Here is a 23,095-nt window from a genome sequence, read left to right as displayed (position 1 = left end):
ATTTCATTTTCCACCATAAATTTCTAATTTCAACATAATATATCCATGACCCATTTTCATACCTTGATAAATTTTCAAATTAATCTCTCAAATAGAGAGATTAAGCTATCGCGGTTTCAAAAATACCAAAATCACTAAAAATGGGACAAGAGAACTTACCTAATTAGGCCTTGAAAGTTTCTTTTCTCTCTCCTAGGGTTTTCATGTGTTTTAGGTTGAAGATGATGAAAATAAGATGATCTATTTCTTTTCATCTTTTAATTAATTAAGTATTTTGGTATTTCCAATTTAGTCCTTGCCCTTTTTCCATAATTCCATGGATGAGTCGTCAAGAAAAATCTACATACTTTCTTAATGGTCTAATTACCATATAGGGACCTTAAGTTTTGAATTCCTTAGCTATTTGATCCTTATAGCTACAAGAATTCAACTTTCGCATTTTATACGATTTAGTCCTCGTAATTAAGCACTTAATCAATAAAATTTTCGTATAAAAATTTTTCACACGACATATCTACCATATTATGGGCCATATAATGAAATAAAAATAAACCTTATTTTTGGGTCGGATTTGTGGTCCTGAAACCACTATTCTGATTTTACTGAAAAATGGGTTATTACATGTAGTATTGTTCCTCAATGGTGCGAGCTCGATGTTTGTATTCACAACCTCTCACAAGTCATAAGCTTGTAGGTAGGTCTTCATATTTATAACCCAAATATGATAGTTTTCACCATTGTAAACAACTAGTGAATATGGAGAAAAGCTCGATGAGGCCTTGTATAACACAAAAAGGACAACAATGGCCTTTAAGAAGGTAGCTCTGTTACCAATTGTTGGAATTACGGTACTAGAAAGAAAGAATTGCAGAGAAGAAACAAAATTTTAGCAACAAAGTTGTCTACTAAAATTTTTATATATTGCACTCTTACCTTTATTAAACAATGAAACAGGATTATTTATAACAAGAAAAGCTCCTAACTACATAAGGAAATAACAAAGATTGTATGCTAAGAAATAACAAATATATTATGCTAATAAATTTTAAATCTTTTAAAAAAAGAAAACATAATCATAACTTATATGCAAGCTCTTCAAATCTAGTTCATATTCTTAGTTCGCCAAAGTAATGAGCTTGCCACTTCTTGTGAGTCCGCCAATATTGTAGAGTTTACCAATATTGGATGATTCGCCAATATGGAAGAGTTCGCCAGGTTCAGTCCTCCATATGTGTCTGTCTTGTGCCGTGAGTTCGCCACTCTCAAAGAGTTCGCCAAGTGTGCACATTGTATGAATGGTCATCACAAAACAAAAATAGTTTTAGCTAATTAATATGATCACGCTGACACCTAAGATATTTTCCAGTCCAATCAATGCAACGAACTTAGAGGATATCGATAATCCAATTCTTGTGATTAGGTTTCTTAGATTTTTTTTGAAAAGGATCTATGATTCGGCATAGTTGATTAGTGACTTTAAGAATTTACACTACATCTTTAGAATGTCTTTCAATGCTCTAGCTAACCAAATAGTGGCATTAAAGAAGAAGTAGGAGTCATCAGCAAACATAAGATGGTTAAATGGTGGACAGTCTTTGTTCAGAAGGCCTGAAACTTTTGAATAGTGATCAGCCTAAATAACCATCAAGGATAGAACATTTTTGATATAATAGAAAAGGGTATATGGATAATGGGTCACCCTAATGTAGTCCTTTATGCTTATTTAAAAGTACTTGATAAGATATCATACTCGTAGTGAAGTATTAGTTGCAACTGATGAGCATTGAACCCTATGTATGCCAGAATGTTTGGCAAGAAGTCCAACTAACTCGATCATAAGCTTCACACATGTCTATTTTGAATGCAGCTAATATGCCCTTGCCTTGTTATCTGCTCCAAATGGTATGAATTAGTTCACTACTAAGAAGAAATGTTATCCATGATATTCTGATCCTAGATAAAAGCATTTTGGTGCGAAGAAATAACCTCAATCATGATTGGTTTGAAACGGTTAACTAATACTTTTGAGCATATCATGTATATGGCTTTACAAAGATTGATAATTTGATATACGTTGAGGCTTCGTTGTTGTTAACGTTTTGGAATGAGAGCTATTAATGTTTTTGTTGAATTCCTAAATTAAGGAATATGAGGCATGCTTGAATTGTAAGGCGACCCACAATATTTAGTATTTTTGGTAGAAAAAGCCAAGTTTCCCATCTATTCTAAGTGCTTTGGATGGGTGAACGTGGAATGCAACAGTCATGTTTTCATATTCCATAAAAGGGGCTTCAATTTGTGCTTGGAGTGCAGTTGAAAGGTATGGAGTTCATTAGATAAAAAAAAAAACAATGATGGTAAGAGATACTGAAAACATACCTAACTATCATGCCATGTATTGCTTTATGGTTATCTATCCATTATTCTTGCTCATTAAAGAGCCCCAGGATACGGTTAGTAGATCAACGCTTGGCAGCTATTGCATAGAAGAAATTTGTATTTTGATCTCCATTTAGTATCCAATTAGTCATTTCTTTCTACGCCTAATGAATATGTTCTTACTACTCGAGGTTAAGGAGTTTAGCTCGAAGTTGTTTTTCTCTTTAACATTGAAGCAAAATGTTGGGTTATCTTGGTATTATCATAATTTTTTTTGAGTTTTTCTCATTGTGTACTATGGTTTACAAAGATCATTTTGTTCCAAAAGTAGAGATGACTAAATGATCTTTAATTTTTGCATTACGGCAGATGTCAGGGAGCCGGTTGTGTGAGAATTGCAAGTTTGTTGAATAATGTAACTATATTGCTTGTGGGTATCTCGCATTATTTCAAATTTGTATAGGCATTGGCCAATTGGTGTTTTAAATTCAGAAAAGAAGATCACAGGGCTATGATCTGAAAGCATGGTAGGTAGATTTAAAAAAGTGAAGTTTTCAAGCTATTCTAGAGCTTCATGATTAACGAGTTCATGGTCAATTTATTCTCAAACTGTATCATTTCCATCATAATTATTTATCCACATGAAGTGTGGACATTTTCAAGGATCTCCATTAATTAACATTCACATAAGTGAGTTTTAAGTATAGTCGTTTCAAGAGTATCTGATTTTGAAAAGTGATTTTGGCTATGAAGCACAAGTCCTGATTAAAAGTTCTCAATAATGACCATGCATCTGATTGAGGAATAAGGAAATCACATCAAAAAATTGACTTCCAAACATTTGCATGTTGTGGTAACGAATGATGCCCATAGATTAATGGCAACAAAAACCTATGAATTGAGTTTACAACATAAACAAAGATCCTAGAGTTCTCTTAATATGTCATTTAAGATTTTTTTTTCATATATAGTTATAGATATGATTCTTTTTTTAAAAAAATTTGGGTTGGTAGGACTTGAAGCCCATGAGACTAATAGGTAGGTTATGTAAGGCTTTTAAGTAGGCAACAACAGCAACAAAAAGGCTTGTACCACATTCAAACAAAATTATATCCACAATCTAGGTGTAAAATATGTATAACAAATATATTTACAAAAAAAATTAATTTAAAGATTAAATAAAGTTTTACTTAAATTGGTAAAGACATTGAAAATTATTGTGTTTTTAGTTCAAATCTCATCAAGTGCATTATTTTAGTTTCATATGATTTGAAATGATAAAATTTCCTACAATAAATTTATTATTTTATATAAATATAAAGGTTTTAGTTATTTACTCAACTAAGTTGGGACCCGATTGAAGAATGACACAACTTACTAAACCCCTTAAATATAGTACTAGTAATCCTATCAACCTTATATTTAGAATTCATGTATGCGTTTATCAACCACATGTTTAAAACATAAATGTGCAGTTAAAATAATATTTAATAAATAATAAAACAATTTGAATCTAATAATAACATATATGCATGTGAAAATATTTTTACAATAAAATTAAAGTATATAAAAATTAAAATAAAGTTTTTTGTTAAAGGGTAAAGCTAAGGTTTTGAAGATGTTAGCTACATATAATTTCTTCATAAATATTTTTTTATTATTTTTATTGGAAAAAAAAGAAAAAATACTCTTGTAATAATATGATTTGTTTTATATATAGACAGTTTTTTTTAATTTTTTAATCGATTTGATTAATTTTCAACCGATAATACTAAATAAAAGTTTTAAATATTAGTTGAGATAAAAATATAAAAGAAAAGAAAAAGGAAGTAACGTGAGTGAGGCACACTGTTTGTTGGGGGATGACGTGGAAAGTGGGCCCATCATTCATCGATATTTGCTCATTGTTATTAGTTAGTTTGTTAGTGGTGCCCAAACCCAACCCGTCCTCAAATATATGAAACAGATTAAACCGAGAAAAAAAATCCCCAAAAAATAAAAACAGAGAAGCGAAATGGAAAGCTATGCACCACTCAAACATGGACCCAATATCTAGTGTAGCCAATGGAATCTATCTTCTCTATATCCTTTATGTCCATTTGGCACCCTTTCTTCTTCAATTTTATCATAAATTAAATCCCAACATAATCACTATATATATATATTTATATTTACAAATTATTAAATCTAAAAAAGCTTCTAGTTTCTAAAACAAACTCCGGAATACCGGTTCCAAGCTCTTTCCTCTTCCTTTGCTAACTGTTCTACTTTACACTTTGGAACACACGTCTTTCTTTCTTCTTCTTGTTTCTTTCATTTCCTTCTTGTTGTAGCTGGTAGTTTTTTAAGGTAAGCTTTTGGTCATTGCCTTTTACAGACCTTGATCTTTCGATCAAGTTTGTTTTGATAAGATGTTCATGTTCATTTTCTCCCCTTCTCTTACATGGATATGGGTTGTTGTTTTTGTTCATAAACAAGTGAAAAATACATAATTTAGATGAAAGAGATAGAAAGTTGTTCCATTTACAGCTATAAGTTTGCTATGTGTTTGCATAAATGACTGAACTTTGTGATCATAATTCAATTTAATAATAATAATAAAACTTGGGTTCTGCTTAAAAATTAATTTTCTTTGTTGTGGGGACATCCAAGTTAGTGGATATTTCTTAAGATTAGGTCGTTTATAAGCTTAAAAATATAAGTTTTAGAGGAAGATTAAGCATAGAAGAATGAATTAGTTTTTGTGTTTCAAATTTCCAGATTCTTTGTTATTTATAAATAGTTTCAGATCTTGAAGTATCAGTCATTTAATGCTTTAAAATACTTCAAATATCAAACCATTTGTTGTGTTCACATGGTTGTAGGATTCTCATACAATTAGGGTTTTTTTTCAAAAAGATTTTGGTCAAACCATCCTGAGCTACATCTTTCTTGGATTTACTTGAATTAGATAATACCTTGTGTTACTGATTGGGAAAAACCAACCTTTTTCATTCCTTTACTTGTTTCATTTATTTATCCATCTATTTTAGTTTAGTTTCTCATTTCCATATAGTTTATGTATATGAAATAAATAATCCTAGCTTCTTTTACCCTCTTTGTAGCAGTGATATACAGGAGATTTAGAGTACAAGAGGAGAATAATTTTGTTTAGCTTAGTCGCCTCAGGATATAATGGTTGAATTGTTTTAATTTTGACAAGCGTGCTAAATTGTGTGATGGTAATTGTATCAAAGTGAGAAGAATCTGTATGATGGCCACTGCTGCTGTGATTGGACTTAGCACCGGAAAGAGACTCTTGAGCTCTTCCTTTTCTTATTCGGAAACCGTAGATAAGCTGTCGTATGCTGGTGATTATGGATCTTCATATTATCAAACTCCTTCCACAAAGACTTTAATAGTTGCAAAGAGATCATCTAATTGTAGCCAAAATCTTCCATCATCCAATCGGCACACGCAGTTAATTAAAGCTTTTAAAGGGCATGTGGATACTGCATCCAGTATTTCAACAGTAGAGCCTTGGATCCATGGAGCCAATGACTTAGAACAAGAAAGCTATGATCTTGACTGCTCTGTAGAGGCTCTTCTTTTGCTTCAAAAGTCTATGCTTGAAAAGCAATGGACACTTTCTTTTGAGAGGACGATGTTCATTGAATCACCAAGTCGAAAAACTCACAGCAAGGTACCTGTTACATGTTCTGGGGTGTCTGCTCGGCAACGAAGATTCAATACTAAGAGGAAGATTCTGAGCCAAAATAAATCAATGATACAACCTAACGCTAAGCAGCTAAGATCATTGATCGGGCCAGAGCTGCTCCAAAATCGCTTGAAGGGTTATGTGAAGGGTGTAGTGAGTGAAGATTTGCTTAGCCATGCGGAAGTTGTGCGCTTGTCAAAGAAAATCAAAGCTGGACTTTCCTTGGAGGAGCACATATTAAGGTCATGATATATGATGTTGTATTAGATGAATCATTCCAATTCAAAACCACTAAATTCTTGAAACTTGTTTCTTACTGTTTTCCTGGAAATCTAGATTGAAGGAGAGACTGGGATGTGAGCCATCTGATGAACAGCTTGCAACTTCCTTGAAAGTTTCTCGTGCTGAGTTACGGTCAAGGTCAATCGAATGTTCTTTGGCAAGAGAAAAATTGGCAATGAGCAACGTTCGCTTGGTTATGTCAATAGCTCAAAGATATGATAACATGGGTGCTGAAATGTCTGATCTTATTCAGGTAATCTACTACATCAATTGCCTTTGACGCATGATAAATCAATCTGCTGACACTAGCTATATCAAACTATGAACTTTTATGAACTTGGTTGTTTTATGTGTAGGGCGGTTTGATTGGACTATTGCGTGGTATCGAAAAATTTGATTCTTCAAAGGGATATAAAATTTCAACTTATGTGTACTGGTGGATACGTCAGGTAATAGTCATCTAATTTTGTTGAGAAACATTGTGCACGTTATTACTCGCTCTGAACCAAATAAAAGTTTCTAAATTAATATTATCGTTGATGCAAGAGCATGGTGCCTGAGATTGTCAATTGAGATGTGCGATTATGATTGTACAACCTAATGCTTCTGTAGCTTTGTATTTATCTTCTTATGATTGTACAAAATCTAACATAGTTCATACTTCATCTCAGGGTGTTTCTAGAGCACTGGTTGAGAACTCAAGAACATTAAGATTGCCTACATATTTGCATGAAAGATTGGGATTAATCCGAAATGCAAAATATAGGCTGGAGGAGAAAGGAATAACACCGACTATTGATGTAAGTGGCTCCCATTACATTTAGCTTGATTTGAACTGCATCATTTTATTTCAAAATAAATAAATGTTTAATTTCTATGTCCAGTCTTTACTTTATGCAAGTAGCCAAGTATCTTATTCTCTCAACGAGCCATCATTTAAGTAATTGATTCTTTTATACTTTCAGAGGATTGCTGAGAGTCTGAACATGTCTCAGAAGAAAGTTAGGAATGCCACAGAGGTACGATTTTTTCGGAACTTACTTTCTAGGAACTATAGATTGCAATTGCACTTTCCATGCTCATGCTATCTTTTCACTAAATGCAGGCAGTCAGTAAGGTCTTCTCCCTTGACAGGGATGCTTTCCCGTCTTTGAATGGTCTTCCTGGAGAGACTCACCATAGTGTAAGTTCATGTTTTATATGAACCAACTCTATAGAATTTCAATCCCCCTTTTCCTCTTTCCTGTTATCGACTACTAACAATTTTCCTTTCATCTTTTCAGTACATTGCAGATAACCATGTAGAAAACAATCCATGGCATGGAGTAGATGAGTGGGCACTCAAGGTATATATTTTAGATACAGCCAGAAGTGAGGCTCATAGTGCTTGCTATTTTAGATAAAGAGGGAAATCGGAGACTGATTTTATGATATAATAATATGTAAAATCTGCTACTGCTAAGCTTTACTTTTTAACTGTTTCTTTGTCGTGCATCTGGATTTCGATGTTGCATTACATTTACAGGATGAAGTGAACAGACTAATCGATATAACTCTCGGAGAACGAGAAAGGGAGATTATACGGCTTTATCATGGTTTGGATAAGGAAAGTCTTACATGGGAGGACATCAGTAAACGGTGAGCATATGCATAGTTTTTTTATTTTTTATTTTATTTACCATCAACAACCGGCTAGAGTAAAAGATAATACATGATATTGAGTGCAAAGCTTTAGTTGTTTTATACTTAAGATCACCTTGATGTCTATGTCATTAACAAAGCAAATATCATAGATATTTATTCCTCATGTCACAGTGATTGATGTTGAAAATAATAATACAAAGAAGAAGAAAAAAAAAAAAGGACATGTTTGTTCATATATACAGATTTTCTTTTACATGTATGCGGACTTCGTTGGTATTCAACAGTCTTTCTGGTTTCATTTCTCATGCAAATTTCGTTCAATGTCGAACACCATTTGACCTTTTCTTCTTTTGTTAATTCTTCAGCATTGGTTTATCCAGGGAGAGAGTTAGGCAAGTCGGACTTGTGGCGCTGGAGAAACTAAAACACGCAGCGAGGAAGAAGAAAATGGAAGCCATGCTTGTCAAACATTGATTTTGTAACGCTTCACCATACACATGATAAAAAATGACTGTATATATATACAGAGGGAAAATTTGTATCTCCAAATTACTTTTCCTTGTCAAGAGTCACTATAGAAGCTCAGGGTAAGGGACCAAAAATCCTAAACTTGCTGTGACAAGAGTCCAAGTGTCCAACAAACTGATTAAGAATCTCTAAGTTGGAGCAAATTTTTTATGTATTATATTTCTGGACACAAATACCCGGTTTTGGATCTGTTTTTTTTTTTTCTGTAGTTATGATGATAAACAAAGTACTTTAAAAGGTTAATAGTCAACAAATAGGAAAAAGTTCGGCCAAAAAATTTCGATTACCAAAACTTCATAGTAATTCTGTTGTACAATAATCCACCGATAGCTTCACGGGGGTTTCTAGACTCGAAGCCTTCTAGACTCTCTCTCCCTCCCTCTTTTCAACACTCTTTTTAACATTTCAAAGATAGCAACTCCATTCAAGCAAACAAAAATAAGCTGAAAAAAGTTCGAAGTCCTCTCAGAATTTTCTAGCAGTAACCAAGATAAGATCAAGAAAGCAGAGAAGAAGAAAGATGGTGACTGCTACTCCTTTATGTGCAAACGACTGTGGTTTCCATGGTTCGGTGGAGACCAAGGATTTATGCTCCAAGTGTTACAAATTAGAGCTCTCCAAATCGGCCAAAATGAATGATCTTACTAGTTCAGCTGCTGCACCAAGCCCTTCTGATTCGGTTGTTTCTGCAACCTTAATTTCTAGTCCTTCAAAAATCAACAGGTGTGAAAGCTGCAACAGGAAGCTTGGCTTGATGGGGTTTACATGTCGGTGGGGCAAGGTTTTCTGTCAGTTCCACCGCTACCCTTTGGAACATTCCTGCAACTACGATTTCAAGAAGGCCGGTCGTCGAGGTTTAGCTAAAGAAAACCCGGTTATAAGGGGAGACAAATTCAAATCCAGGATGTAACTCTATTATATCTTATTCGTATAATCGGTCTGCTTCATTTTACCTTATCTTGCTTTTATTGCAGCAAGTATTAAACTATTGATATTCTATTCACCGGATATCAAGTTTAGTGCTTACATGTCTGGTCTGTGGTTAGAAATTGATCAGATTAATTCTAAGATGACCATTCAAAGCAAGCCAATTCAACCTGCACAATATTAGCTTCAAGATGAACATGTCAAAGAACACAATGCCAATCCTTATGCATTAATTGCTGATAAAAATAAAAAAAATATGTTTATATGGATCTTTGACATTCAACAATCAAGAAGCTTTTTCATTGCCATCATCATGTCAAACCATCCCTTCACATCAAAGTTGATTGAGAATAATGTCAGATTACAATCGGGCAAAACATTATTTACCAGATGAATGGTAATGCCTACATTGCTAATGGTCAAACCTGGTTCCTACGAATCTGGACATGCCAGATGGATCCCCAGTGGTTAATGCCCAGAAAAGCCAACATACAGGGTAGAGTAGAGGTCACCGATACATAATAAAAGGAGAGAACCTGGCAAACCTCCTTCGAAATAGAGAAACCATGTTTACTGACAGGACTGCTGAATAACATATTTACAAGATCAGAAGACACCCATGTAACGCTCTGAATTGAGCATTTCCAAGAAATTCTCAATTCCTATAATTGAAAAATCAAGGGGGAACTAAACTCTTGTGTTCTCAAAACATTTCATGCATAATACATTTGATCTCTATAACCAGAGAAACCACCAACCTCCTTTCAAAGGACAGCTTAAAACTCAAAAACACTTCTCACTGCAGCATCTTTCCTAGTGAACTACCTAAAATTCAACGTCTCCTCGCAAGAGAATTATAGTGCATTTTCAACAAATCATCAAGTGAGACCAGGGACCAGCCATTATCCTTTTGGGCAAAAATTTTCTGGTTAAGTGAATCAACTATTACACTTATGTTACCAAAGCCATATATCTGTTGACCATTATGCATCCTTCCAGGCTTGGGCTTGAATAGTAACTCATGCTGCTGTGCATAGGTCTCAACTACCTCCTTCAAACTCATCTCAGGAACACCATCCATCTGGGCTGCAGCTGGCTGTTGTGCATGTGCGGCTGCTCTCTGCTGAGCCTCAAACTGCCTCTGCTCACGCACCTTAAGATATGTAACATTCTCCCTCAAACCAGGCTGCACTACTGGTACATGGTCAGCAGCCTGAACCATCATCTCAAGACCACAGTTAAGTTGATTGCGGATGCTTTCATTAGCCAAAAGCTCCTGTGGCAGAAGTCCCTTCCAACCCATGTACCAATTTTTTATCTCCTCAAAGTCGGGTTTTGAACACAACCAATGATACAAAACCTGCAGCCACTTTACAAAGAAAAATTTCTCCATCAAATCAACCATGAGATGAATGGGAATTGCAGAGGCCCAAGACATAACCCAATAAAACTGATCAAGCTTCTGATCTGCAGGGTTTATTTGGAACTCCTGCAGAGCAATCTGCAACTTCGGGACTATATATTGGCGCATAAGTTGTTCCCAACTCATTGAATCAAAAACAGTCTTCCAAGGTGATAGTATAGCATAAGCAGATGGATCACTTGGGTGCCAAGCATCAAGAACATTACTCAACTTCATACGTATTGTTTGATACAAGCCCTCCAACTTTGGCCCCAACATTGGCAACCATGGATGAACCCAGACATGGATTGGAACAGTTTCCTTACGGGGATTCCATGAGTCAACTGCTCTTGACAATTTCGGCATTACCACAGTATCCAAAATGATCTGAAGAATAGGTGACGGAAGTAACTTTTCCCATGATTCCAAAAATCCAAGCATTGGTTCAGGGTTCCTAGGCTCCCATGTGTTTATGCCAGATATCCTCACAGCTGGTAAAACAACTTCCGAGATCAACTGACAATAAGGTGTTGCTGCATCCTCCCAAATGTCATAACTACCATCTATTTGCAATAAATCCTTCCATGCTGATATCACCTCCATCCTGTAAGATGGATTCAGAAGAGGATCCCAACCCTGAAACATTCTTATAAACAGAGGCAAAGCTAATGAACATGCAATGCAGGACAAGTTACACAATTTGTAATCATCAGCATAATTTTTCTGCAAATCCCTAAAACTATTTGCAAGGGACTCCAAGGTCAATTTCCCAGATGAGTTCTCTTCCTCAATCTGGCCAAGCACACTAACAATTTGCTCCATATTAGCCAAATGTTGCTTCTGATGTGAAGCCTCAATCTCCAACTTTTCCTTCTCCTTTTGCAAGCTCAATGCTGTCTCTTTTTCATTCCTTAAATCCCTATCAATCTTCTGAATATCAAGCTCTGCCAAGTCAACAATTAACTTCAAATTATGCTGCAACTCGGGCATCGGAACATCATTCTCTCTTGCCTTCTCTTCAGCATCTAAATTCTCCAAGTTGGTTAAAACTCTAACTTGTGGCCCCCTCATATCAATCACCTTCTGAACAATCTCAACACCCTCTTCTTGCTTCTTTGCTAACAACTCTTCCACTGTAATATACTCCTCCTTCTTCCTCCCCTTTGCATTCTTTGACCAAAGCCTCTCCTTTGCTTTCCCAACAGGCTGCTGACTAACACTTTTCTTCTCTTCCAACTGCTGCAGCCCTGGCAACTTAGCCTCCTTAAAATCATTAAACCCCATCCCCATATTCTTAGGCCTCATCTTCGCCTCAATAGGTGCAACAATTCCTTGCTCATTCTTCCCAAGACCACCTCCTTTATACCCCATTTTCTCAAGCAACTTCATCCCAATACCCTTAGTATGCTTCTCGAAAGACCCAACATCACCATTACCACCTCCAGCCTCCCTTCTGCCTCCTAAGCTTTTCTTCTCCATTTTCAACCTCTCCCTCTCTTTCTCTCTCCTTTGTGCCCCTTCCTTTATCTTCCTCCCAAAGGCAGTAGGCAAAAAACTACTATCACCATCCTCATCAGCAACAACATTGCCATCACTTTTGGGCAAGCTATCATTTCCACCAAACCCTAAACCTACGCCAGACCCCAATCCAGGCCTGCTATCATTCCCATTATCATCCGGAACACTATTATCGTTCTCTACCTTAGAATTATTATCAATTTCTTGGGTAGGCATTACAGTACCTGTAGAAACAAAGTTAACAGGCTTCGTCAAGTCGGCTTTCTTCCCGAATTCTTTCCTTCTCTTCCTTGATGAAGAAGAACCACCGTCTTCAGAGTCGGTATCAGATGCAAAAACACCATAAATAACATCATCTTTTGTCTGAGTCCGTTTTTCTTTGCGTTTTTTGTAGTAGAATTCGCCGTCTATCCATTGTGCGTCTTCAAAATCGTTCTCCATCCCAAACCTTTCCATCTCTTGATATTCATCCATTTTCTTCTCCGCTTTTTATCAAAATCTGAAGCAAAAAGAGCAAACAATCAGAATTTACAAACGGAAAAAAGAAAAAGCACAAACTGGGAGATCGATAAAAGTTTGGGTAAGAAGACGAAATGTAAAGTAAGATTTATAGTAGCAAAAGACGAGAATCTAAATACCTGGAAATCTCGGCCAGAGGAAAATTTACAAAGAGGGTGGGACTCAGATTTATACGAATTTGAAAACCAGGGGAAATTAGAAATCAGAAGGAAGTGGGGGGAACGGAGTAAATTAGGGATTTAGGGTTTAGGTTGCACTTAACGAGCTGGGTAAGGATCGGGAATAAAATTTTTGACAGACACCTAAAATGGTTTGATTTTGTACTTGGGCTAACCTTCTATTTCTCCAAAGGGTTGGCCCAATTATTTGATTAAATATACGAAGTAAGTAGTGCAATTTATGTTTAAATAACCAGTTTATGTTTCCGGCTTTAATTGCAATTCACACAATTTTATACCTCTATTACAACGTCTATTAGAATTGCTTTGCGTAATTCATTATACTATTGAAATGATACTAAGAAGAAATTTAGGCCTTACTTAGTAAGAAACCAGAAGATTTGTGCTCATTTACACTCTGTTTTACACTGTTTAAATGTAAACTCAATTTGATTTTCATGTTGGATCTTTGTGATGTAAATTTTTAGATCACATCAAGTCATGTTGAATGTGTTTTTTTTTCCTTTACTAAGAGAATGAGTGGATGTATTCAAATCATGTTTGTTAATTTTTTCTTTTCTTAGGTACTAAAACAGCCGGAGCAACATTTCTTAGCTTAATTGCAATCAACCATAACCCATTTGGATTATGGTTAATCAAGTTCTTTTGTTGTTCAATAAGGCTCTATAACCATGAAATTTGATGCAATGGATGTGTGTGTTAATGTTAGTTCTAGCATATATTCTTTACGAGGTAGCAAATGTGAATATATATATACTTATGTTTGCTATTATGTTAGTTAAAATGGGTGAGACTATTTAAATTATATCCTGTTGGTTTCTCAGTCCATTATTTAACATTTTAAGTTACATTATGGGTGTTAGGGCTCAACATGAAGTTGTGATTATCTCCATACCCATTAGAGGCACTAAAACCTAAAAATTACTCGGCTTCTTGCTTGATCTCTTTGCCAAAACAGATGTGGGTAACACTGGTAATCTTCTTTCACCGGTAACACTACATCTAATTCACCAATGTCTATAAAGTTTGAATAATAGAATAATTGGTAGTAGAACTTGTAACAGCCCGATTTTAGGTCTAGTCGGAACAGTAGTTTTGGGACCACCAATTCGAGGTCGGAGAAAGTATTTTATTATTATTTTAGAGTTATAACATGTTTATTATAGTACATGAAAAATTTGGTGAATTAATTTTAGTATTTGAGAGTTTAATCGTGAAAAAGGACTAAATCGCATAAAGTTCAAAAGTCTTGAATTGATAGCTAAGGGTGTTCAATTGCCATGAAACTTAAATTGGGGGTCTTTAAAGGGCAAATAAACCCTTGGATTTTAGCTTGGCTGGCCATGGGACAAAGAAATTAAATGGTCAAGGTGTTAGGTATTTGATGACCTAATATGTGATAAAATAATACTAAAAAGCTTAGCCTTCATATTTTCCCCCCACCCTTTCTTCTTGACCAAAAATATCAGCCATTAGAGGAGTTTTTGAAGCTTGAAATTTCAGCCAGTTAGTCTCTCTACAAGTAAGTGATTTTGAGGGCTTTTCTTGAATATTTTTTTACTTTTGAGATCCTTGTATCTTAAGCTTTCTAACAATGGGACTATTTTGCAAAATGGTTGAAGGTCTAGGGTTTTTCCATGATAGTATAAATGTTTTTTTCTGAAATTTTATGGAATAAAATGAATCATGGTTGTGAAATAAACAACTTTTGTGAAGAGATTTCTCATGAAAACCCTAAAAAGGACCATTTTGCATAAGTTGTAAAATAGGTGATAAATGTGTAAAATATTGAGAATTTTGGACTTCTTCTAGTATAAAAAGTAATCATTTAGGCTTGGTTAGTGAGAAAATGTGATAAAAATCGATTTTTGGACCTAGGGGTAAAATGGTCATTTTGTGAAAATATAGGGGCAAAATGGTTATTTTGCCCAATTATGAATTTTCGAGTGTCTAGAGTAATATGCTAATGAGATGAATGAATTTCTATCATTTTAGATCAAGAATTACAAAATTCAGTCCTAGACTAGGGAAAAGCGAAGCAAGTGGACTAGCCGAGCTAGTCGACTATATTTTGTAATCCGAGATAAGTTGTGTGTAAATAATACAACTACATTGTTATTATATGTGTTGCACATGGTCAGCCCCATAGGCGTGTTGTTCAGCCGTGTGTCCCCTACACGTAAATTTGCAAGTCAAAATGCATGGTAGTAAACACGCGGGCAAAGACACGACCGTGTGTCTCAGCCGTGTGAAGGGCACGGCTTAGCACATGAGCGTGTGCCTTAGCCATGTGCCCTAAATTGGATGCTGACGTTAGAAACAGAATGTCAAGGTTTTTAGACATGGGCTAGGATAGGGGCATGTCATGGCCGTGTGAGGGACACGGGCCATAGACACGGGCATGTGTCAGGCCGTTTGAAAACCCTTATAGGTTCGAATTTAGAATGTAATTCACATGGGTATGGGACACGGGCATGTCCCTAGGTGCTTAGGCCGTGTGTGTCACACGGGCCATCAGCACGGCCATGTTATAATGACCACACAGGCGTATTGCCCTTCCACACGGGCGCGTGTCCTGTTTCAAGAGCCATTTTTATTTAGTCGGTTTAAGGACCCAAGTTGGTTCGAAATGCTTTATAAGGAAAGTTTGACGCCTCATAGGCCCACATTAAGGAGTTTAAATAGAGTTCGAAAGAGTTTTAAATTTGATCAAGTCTTGGTGACTCAGAAATGATTGTATGCATGTGGTTAAGTATGGTAATGCCTCGTGCCCAGTCCTGGCCTCGAACTCGGGTAAAGGGTGTTACATTTAGTGGTATCAAATCATGGTTTAGTCGATTCTTGAACTAACCTAGCGTGAGTACGAGTCTAGCTATACATGTCATAATTTTATATGATAGTGTGACGACTCCTGACGATTATAAATTATGTTTTCATATAGTAAATGGATCCTGACGTAGCTACGGTGGATGATATGGGGTGTAATGTGTCGGCTCCTGCTAAAGGGACTGCCCTAATAGATAGTGGGCTCGTGACATTGAGTCAGGGCGGAGGGGCTGGAGAAGCTTACCTCCACATGATGGACGCTTGGTACACAGAGTTTGTTCGTGCGAATCCGAACACTCCACCTCCCCTACCTCCTCCGATTCCTCAGTATGCCGCTGTAGCTCCGTAAAGAGTGGATCAGGTTAAGAGAGAAAAACCCTCGGTAGACAAAATACGAAAGCAATGGGCCGAGGAATTTCAAGCTAAAATTGATGATGACCCAGAAAGAGCAGAGTTCTGGTTGGAAAATACCATTAGGGTATTTGATGAACTATCGTGTACGTTTTAGGAGTGCGTGAAGTGTACAGTGTCACTCCTAAGAGACTCAGCCTACCAATGGTGGAACACTCTCGTGTCAGTAGTACTGAGAGAGCGTGTAACTTGGGAATTCTTCCTGGAAGAGTTCCAGAAGAAGTACATTAGCCAGAGATTTATAGACCAGAAGAGGAAGGAGTTTTGAGAATTGAAACAAGGCAGAATGATAGTAACAGGGTATGAGTGTGAGTTAGTAAGGCTCAACAAGTATGCCTGAGAGTGCGTATCCACCGAGGCCATAATGTGTAAGAGGTTCGAGGATGGCTTGAATAAAGATATCCGAGTATTTGTCGGCATCTTAGAACTAAAGGAATTTGCAGTACTGGTTGAGAGAGCTTGTAGAGCAAAAGAGTTGGTTAAAGAGAAGAGAAAGGCGGCTATTGAGTCGCGTGATTCGAAGAAGAGACAGATAGGGAAGTCACATCAGTTCTCATCTAAGAGATCGAAAGAATTCATTACCCGATCGAGTACTTCAAGAGGATTCTCGAGTAGAAACAAGAACAAGCAGTTCACGACATTTAAAGCCCAAACCACTTCCATCGTAAGTGTTGGTAGTGCTCGGCCAAATAGGCCGAAGTGTTCACAATGTGGTAAGTTTCATTTCAGCGAGTGCCAAGGAAATGGAAAATGTTGCTTCAAATGTGGATCTTTGGACCAGTTCATCCGAAACTGCCCTAAGTTAGATGAGAAAGAGAAAAAGCAAGATATGAAGGCGAGTAGTGCTCCTTCAAGAGGTAGACCACAAAAGAACCCGAGCAGTGGGCTACCAGCAGAGGTGCCCTTAGAGATTTAGCTGTGAGATCCGAGGGTCGTGCGCCTGCAAGGACTTATGCCATTCGAGCTCGCGAAGAGGCATCTTCACCAGACGTAATTACGGGTACTTTCTCTTCACGATATTTCTGTTGTTGCTTTGATTGATCCAGGGTCTACTCATTCCTATGTATGCATGAAATTAGTACCCAGTATGAATATGTCTGTTGAGTCTACCGAATTTGTGATAAAAAGTGTCAAATCTGTTAGGCAAACATGTGTTAGTAGGCCGAGTATGTAGAAACTGCCCCTTGACAATTAGAGGTTATTGTTTTCCGGCTAACCTTATGTTGTTGCCGTTTGATGAATTCGATGTAATCCTCGATATGGACTGGCTAACTTCTCACGGGGTTATAGTGGATTGTGGAGGAAAGTTATTGAGTTGAAATGTAAAGACGGGAATGTTCTTCGGGTTGAACCAGATGAATCGAATAACTCACCTGTAATGATATCGACTATAACTTTAGAGAGATATTTGAGAAAAGGTTATGAGGCTTATCTTACTTTTGTGCTGAATACTCAAGTGTTTGAGTCGAATATTGAATCGGTACCAGTGATATGTGAGTTTACGGATGTGTTTCTGGAAGAATTTCCCGGATTACCTCCAGTAAGGGAAGTTGAATTTGGAATTGAGTTAGTCCTTGGTACGGCACCCATCTCGATTGCTTGGTATAGGATGGCTGCTACGGAGTTAAAGGAGTTGAAAGTTCAACTACAAGAGTTAACCAACAAGGGTTTTGCAAGACCAAGTTTTTCTCCATAGGGAGCCCCAGTACTATTTGTGAAGAAAAAGGATGGGTCGATGAGATTGTACATAGACTACCGACAGCTCAACAAGGCAACTGTAAAGAACAAGTATCCCTTACCAAGGATTGACGATTTGTTCAATCAGTTGAAGGGAGCCACCGTGTTTTCTAAGATCAACCTAAGGTCTGGCTACTACCAGCTAAGGGTTAACGAGCAAGATGTACCGAAAATCGCGTTTAGGACGAGGTATGGGCACTATGAGTTTCTTGTCATGCCCTTCAGTTTAACAAACACCCCTGCGGTGTTTATGGATTTGATGAATCGCATTTTTCAATTGTATTTTGATAAGTTCGTAGTAGTTTTTATCGACGACATACTGATTTACTCACGTGATGAGAGTGAACACGAGGAGCATTTGAGAACTGTAACACCCCTTACCCGTTACCGTCGCCGGAACAGGATATAAGGTATTACCAGAACATAACACATACCATTAAACATAATCGAGATATAAATATGTCATCCAATTTGATAGTGCATCGTATAACATATGTCTTGAACAATATTAGCCCACTTTAATGGCTTGTACAAAGTATCCGGTCGAAATCAGTAACTAATATTTTAACCTAGACAGATATGACACGTAACAAAATAATTAAGCCTACTATACATGCCATAATTCAAAACGTTTAGTTCAAATACCCTAAAGTATGATAGTGCGGGTAGATCTTCACGATCCTTAACTCTGAGCAAGCGAAGAACACTATAAGACAAAAGAGAGAAACAAAGTAAGCTTATAGCTTAGTAAGTAAGTATGTAAATACTAATTAAAGAATCTAACATATTTACACAACAATTCAAGTTTATCTACTTTAACTTCACTATTCATTCCACTTTGATTTAGCTGTCTCTCTGCATCATATTCACTAAATAAATCATAACTCGGGTTACAAAACTCGAAATTCAAATCCATAAAATTTCCTGAATCTAGACTCATAAAGCTTTTTGCTAATTTTTTCTATAATTTTGGTTCAGCCGATTAGTACAGTTTATTAGTTAAAGTTTCCCTGTTTACAGCTCGACTGATCTGACCTCTGTTCACTACGAATTGAATATCTCTCAGTACACAATTCAAACAACCCTGAAGTCTGTTTCATTTAAAACTAGTCTCAATAAGGAATTTAGGCATGTAAACTATATTTCTTAATTTTCTTTGTACAATTTTTAATGATTTTTCAAAGTTGGAACAGGGGATCACGTATTCATCCTGAGCAAGTCACATACAATTGTAAATATCTCAAAATATAGAATTCCTTTGCTTGCTCTGTTTCTTTTATATGAAAGTAGACTCATTAAGCTTTAATTTTACATCTCATTCAACCTCTAATTATATTCCTCCTATTTTTGTGATTTTCAAAATCACGTCACTGATACCATTTAAAAACAGTTTTAATGCTAGTTTCACTCTTTCACACATTCTTTATGCTAACCTCATTTTATCTTATATATGTATATACCACAAATCATTTTCACCACATTTCATTCACCATAAGTGTAGGTCCAAACCACAATATCACCACAAAACCATCCCGTTGAACAATTGGATCAATCCTCGATATTTAATGGTTTCACACACTCCACCATCATACTTCGTTTAGTTCGGCTCTCTTGTACACATGGTGAACACTTAGTACCACTCATGCGACCTAACCGATTTGTCTCGTAGCTCTCTTGTCTACATGGTGTCCTTCACTTGGAATCACGCATGCGACCTAGCTACATTTATCTTTCACGTAGCTCTCTTGTCTACATGGTGTCCTTCACTTGGAATCACGCATGCGACCTAGCTACATTTATCTTTCACGTAGCTCTCTTGTCTACATGGGATACATCTCGTATCACACATGTGACCTAGCTACTACAGGTGTCTCGTAGCTTTCTTGTACACATGATGTGCACTCAAGCATCATACATGTGACCTAGCTACGCCCTCTATTTCATTCGATCTCCGATTGTTCAACCGGATCTCTCTCTATATTTATTTCCATTCTTCCAATAGTCGATTTACATTTTAACATCAGCTAGTATGTTTATATAATAGGCTGAAATATAAGAATGTACATGAAATTATTGTAATATTTACATACAAACTTACCTTGGTGCAAAATATGGAAATTTTGCAATTTAGTCCAAAACTTTTTCCTTCCCGTTCGAGATCAATTCGCGTCTTTCTTGATCTATAATAACACATTTAGCTCATTTAATACTCATACTATTTATTTCAATCCAAAATCACATTATGGAAAAATTACATTTTGCCCCTAACTTTTACAAAATTACATTTTTGCCCCTAGGCTCGGGAATTTAATTTCAGCCCTTATTCTTATGTTTTATGATATGCTGAACATTTTTCTCTTCTACAACAACATCAAATTCTCACTCTATCATATAGTTATGAACAATAGGTATTTTTACCGATTATCTGCTTTTACTCGTTTTCACTTAAAACCGAGTAGCACAAGTTATTTAACATAATTTAAAACCTCATATTCTATCATAAAACATCAAAATACACAAATTTCACCTATGGGTATTTTTCCAAATGTGAACCCTAGGTTAAATTATTACTAGCATAAGCTTAATCGAGCTTCCGGGATTCCAAAAACGTAAAGAACATTAAAAACGGGGCTTGGAATCACTTACTATGGAGCTTGAAAATTGAAGAAACCCTAGCTATGGAGAGAGGGAGAATTCGGCAGCAACTAAGGAAGATGATGATCAATTTTGTGTTATTTTTCCCATTTTATTTCATTTAATATCCAAATGACCAAAATGCCCCTCCTTACTAAACTTTCAAAAATTCCTTCCATGTCCTAATTTTGTCCATGAATTTAAAATTGGTCAAATTGCTATTTAAGACCTCCTAATTAATATTCCAAAACAATTTCATACTAAAAACTTCCGGGATGTAAATTTTGCAACTTATTCGATTTAGTCCCTATTTTCAATTTAAGCACTTTAGGCATAGAATTTCATCACGAAATTTTCACAAAATCATGCAATCATATCATAAACCCCAAAATAATTATAAAACAATTATTTCTATCTCGGATTTGTGGTCATGAAACCACTATTCTGATTAGGCCCTAATTCGGGTTGTCACAAGAACGGTTCTACAAACCTTGAGAGATAAGCGGTTGTACGCCAAGTTCACTAAGAGTGAATTTTGGCTACGAGAGGTTAGATTCTTGGGACACCTTGTGTTGGGTGATGGAATCAGAGTTGACTCGAGTAAGATCTCGGCTATTGTTGAGTGGAAACCACCGAGGAATGTGACAGAGGTTTGAAGCTTTCTGGGTTTGGCTGGATACTACAGGAGATTTGTGAATGGGTTATCGATAATAGCTACTCCGATGACAAGGTTGTTACAAAAGGATGTTAAGTTCAAATGGACAGAGAAATGCCAACAGAGTTTTGAGAAACTAAAGGCTTTGTTGACTAAAGCCCCAATTTTAGTGCAACCAGAATCGGGGAAAGAATTCGTGGTATATAGCGATGCCTCATTAAATGGATTAAGATGTGTATGTAACAGTCCGGTTTCGACCCTAGTCAGAATAGTGGTTTCGGGACTACAAATTCGAGTCTGAAAAATATTTTAATATTATTTTTTGTGTCTGTGATATGTGAATTTACATCTGTGAAATTTCTGTGATTTAATTTGTCTGTTTCTGTGCTTAATTATGAAAAAGGATTAAATCGCGTAAAGTGTAAATGTTGAGTGCTAGATGCTAAAGCACCTATTTGGCTTGGCTTTTAAAATAAAGGTCCTTGCATGTCAAATTGACCATTTATCCTAGTGGTGGACAAACATGGACATATAGTTGGTAAGTTTAATGTTTATTATTCAAGGGAAAAATGAGAAAAAGTAAAATAATTAGTGATATAATAAAATAAAACATGTTAATGGATGTAATGTTCATCCACACTTGCAGAAATTCAAAGAGAAAGAAAAGAAATAAAAGCATTTAGGGTTCAGCAAGATTAAAGCTCAATTAAGGTATGGATTTTTGTCTGTTTTTTGATAATTTCTACGTTTCTGTGATCGTTGCTTAATGTTCTTCAAACCCATGTCTGAATTTTTGTTTCTGTTAAAGATTTCATGAAATGCCATTGTTGATATATGAGTTTTGTAATGTTTTTGAATGAATTATGAAGGCTTGGTAGATTGTTCATGTGACATCCCTAATTTGACCCTAGTCGGAAAGTGGTTTTGGGACCACTAAACCGAGTCTTATAAGTAATTAAAAGTTATATTCTATGTTTATGATGTTAGTAAATGCATGTGTGAAAGTTTCATGCATTAATTTGATCATTTCTACGTGAATTTATTAAAATGGACTTGTATGAAACATTGTTGAAAGGTGATAGGCTAATCTTACAATGGTCTAATAGTACATGCATGCAAAAGAGTGGTTTTGCATGTCAATTTGCCCAAAAAAAGGGAAGAGTGGCCGCCATGACAAGAATATGGGCAAGGGAACATGTTTCCAACATGTTTAGTTAGTGGATTATGTAGAAAAAATAAAGAAATGAAAAAAATGAGCATGGATGCCCCCTTTTGTTGCCGTGAGTAGAGGAAAAAGAAAGGAAAAATTTGTTCATCCATTCTCAAATCTTGGCTGAAAATACTAAGGGAAAAAGGAAGGATTTTTGCTTCATGCTTGGTTTAGAAGAGAACTAGAAGGAGATTTGGTCATACTTGTGTCAAGATTAAGGTATGTTTGAGGTTGTGTCATGAGATTCATGCATGTTTTTAGTTGCTAACTTGATGTTCATGTTAGCCCATGGTTCAAATCCTTGTTATGCCATGGAAATGGTATTTGGCCAAGGTTGATATTGTGTTAAAGCCATTGCATGCTAAATGTGAAGCTTGTTGATGATACATGTAATGATGGATTGACTACTCTTGAAATTTCTTTTAGCATTCTTGAGTAAGACATGGAGTTTTCTTTGTTTAACCATGACCAAAATTGAAAGGGGATGGTGTGGGATGTATTCGCCATGGCATGCTCATAAGTGCGATTTATGCTTGTTGCATGATAG

The 23,095-nt window shown here is 36.1% G+C and overlaps 3 protein-coding genes across 5 annotated transcripts; 2 read left to right on the top strand and 1 right to left on the bottom strand.

Moving 5' to 3' along the window:
- Positions 1-4,366: 4,366 nt before the first annotated feature.
- Positions 4,367-8,703, top strand: LOC108473463 (RNA polymerase sigma factor sigA-like). Of its 3 annotated transcripts, none has more exons than XM_017775029.2 (10): positions 4,367-4,728; positions 5,487-6,318; positions 6,413-6,611; positions 6,715-6,807; positions 7,030-7,158; positions 7,324-7,377; positions 7,464-7,541; positions 7,642-7,704; positions 7,884-7,996; positions 8,368-8,703. In XM_017775029.2, the coding sequence occupies exons 2-10, from the start codon at positions 5,630-5,632 to the stop codon at positions 8,474-8,476; spliced, it is 1,527 nt and encodes a 508-aa protein (XP_017630518.1). In that variant the 5' UTR covers positions 4,367-4,728; positions 5,487-5,629; the 3' UTR covers positions 8,477-8,703. The 3 variants fall into 3 exon arrangements, with proteins under 3 accessions (XP_017630518.1, XP_017630520.1, XP_017630519.1); XM_017775031.2 differs by having other exon boundaries at positions 4,503-4,728; positions 8,383-8,703; XM_017775030.2 differs by having other exon boundaries at positions 4,540-4,728; positions 5,484-6,318.
- Positions 8,704-9,050: 347 nt separating this feature from the next.
- LOC108471573 (zinc finger A20 and AN1 domain-containing stress-associated protein 5-like) lies at positions 9,051-9,641 on the top strand. Its single transcript, XM_017773171.1, has 2 exons — positions 9,051-9,384; positions 9,505-9,641. Exons 1-2 carry the CDS (start codon positions 9,051-9,053, stop codon positions 9,639-9,641), a joined length of 471 nt encoding a protein of 156 aa, XP_017628660.1.
- A 94-nt stretch (positions 9,642-9,735) lies between these two features.
- Positions 9,736-13,322, bottom strand: LOC108473462 (septin and tuftelin-interacting protein 1 homolog 1). The gene is made up of 2 exons (XM_017775028.2): positions 13,016-13,322; positions 9,736-12,876 (listed from the first exon to the last, which is right to left on the bottom strand). Exon 2 carries the CDS (start codon positions 12,849-12,851, stop codon positions 10,290-10,292), a length of 2,562 nt encoding a protein of 853 aa, XP_017630517.1. The 5' UTR covers positions 12,852-12,876; positions 13,016-13,322; the 3' UTR covers positions 9,736-10,289.
- Between the last annotated feature and the right edge of the window lie 9,773 nt (positions 13,323-23,095).

Source organism: Gossypium arboreum, chromosome 11, assembly GCF_025698485.1.
Source record: "Gossypium arboreum isolate Shixiya-1 chromosome 11, ASM2569848v2, whole genome shotgun sequence".
Lineage (NCBI taxonomy): Eukaryota > Viridiplantae > Streptophyta > Magnoliopsida > Malvales > Malvaceae > Gossypium > Gossypium arboreum.
This window is presented reverse-complemented; position numbering and strand designations above follow the sequence as displayed.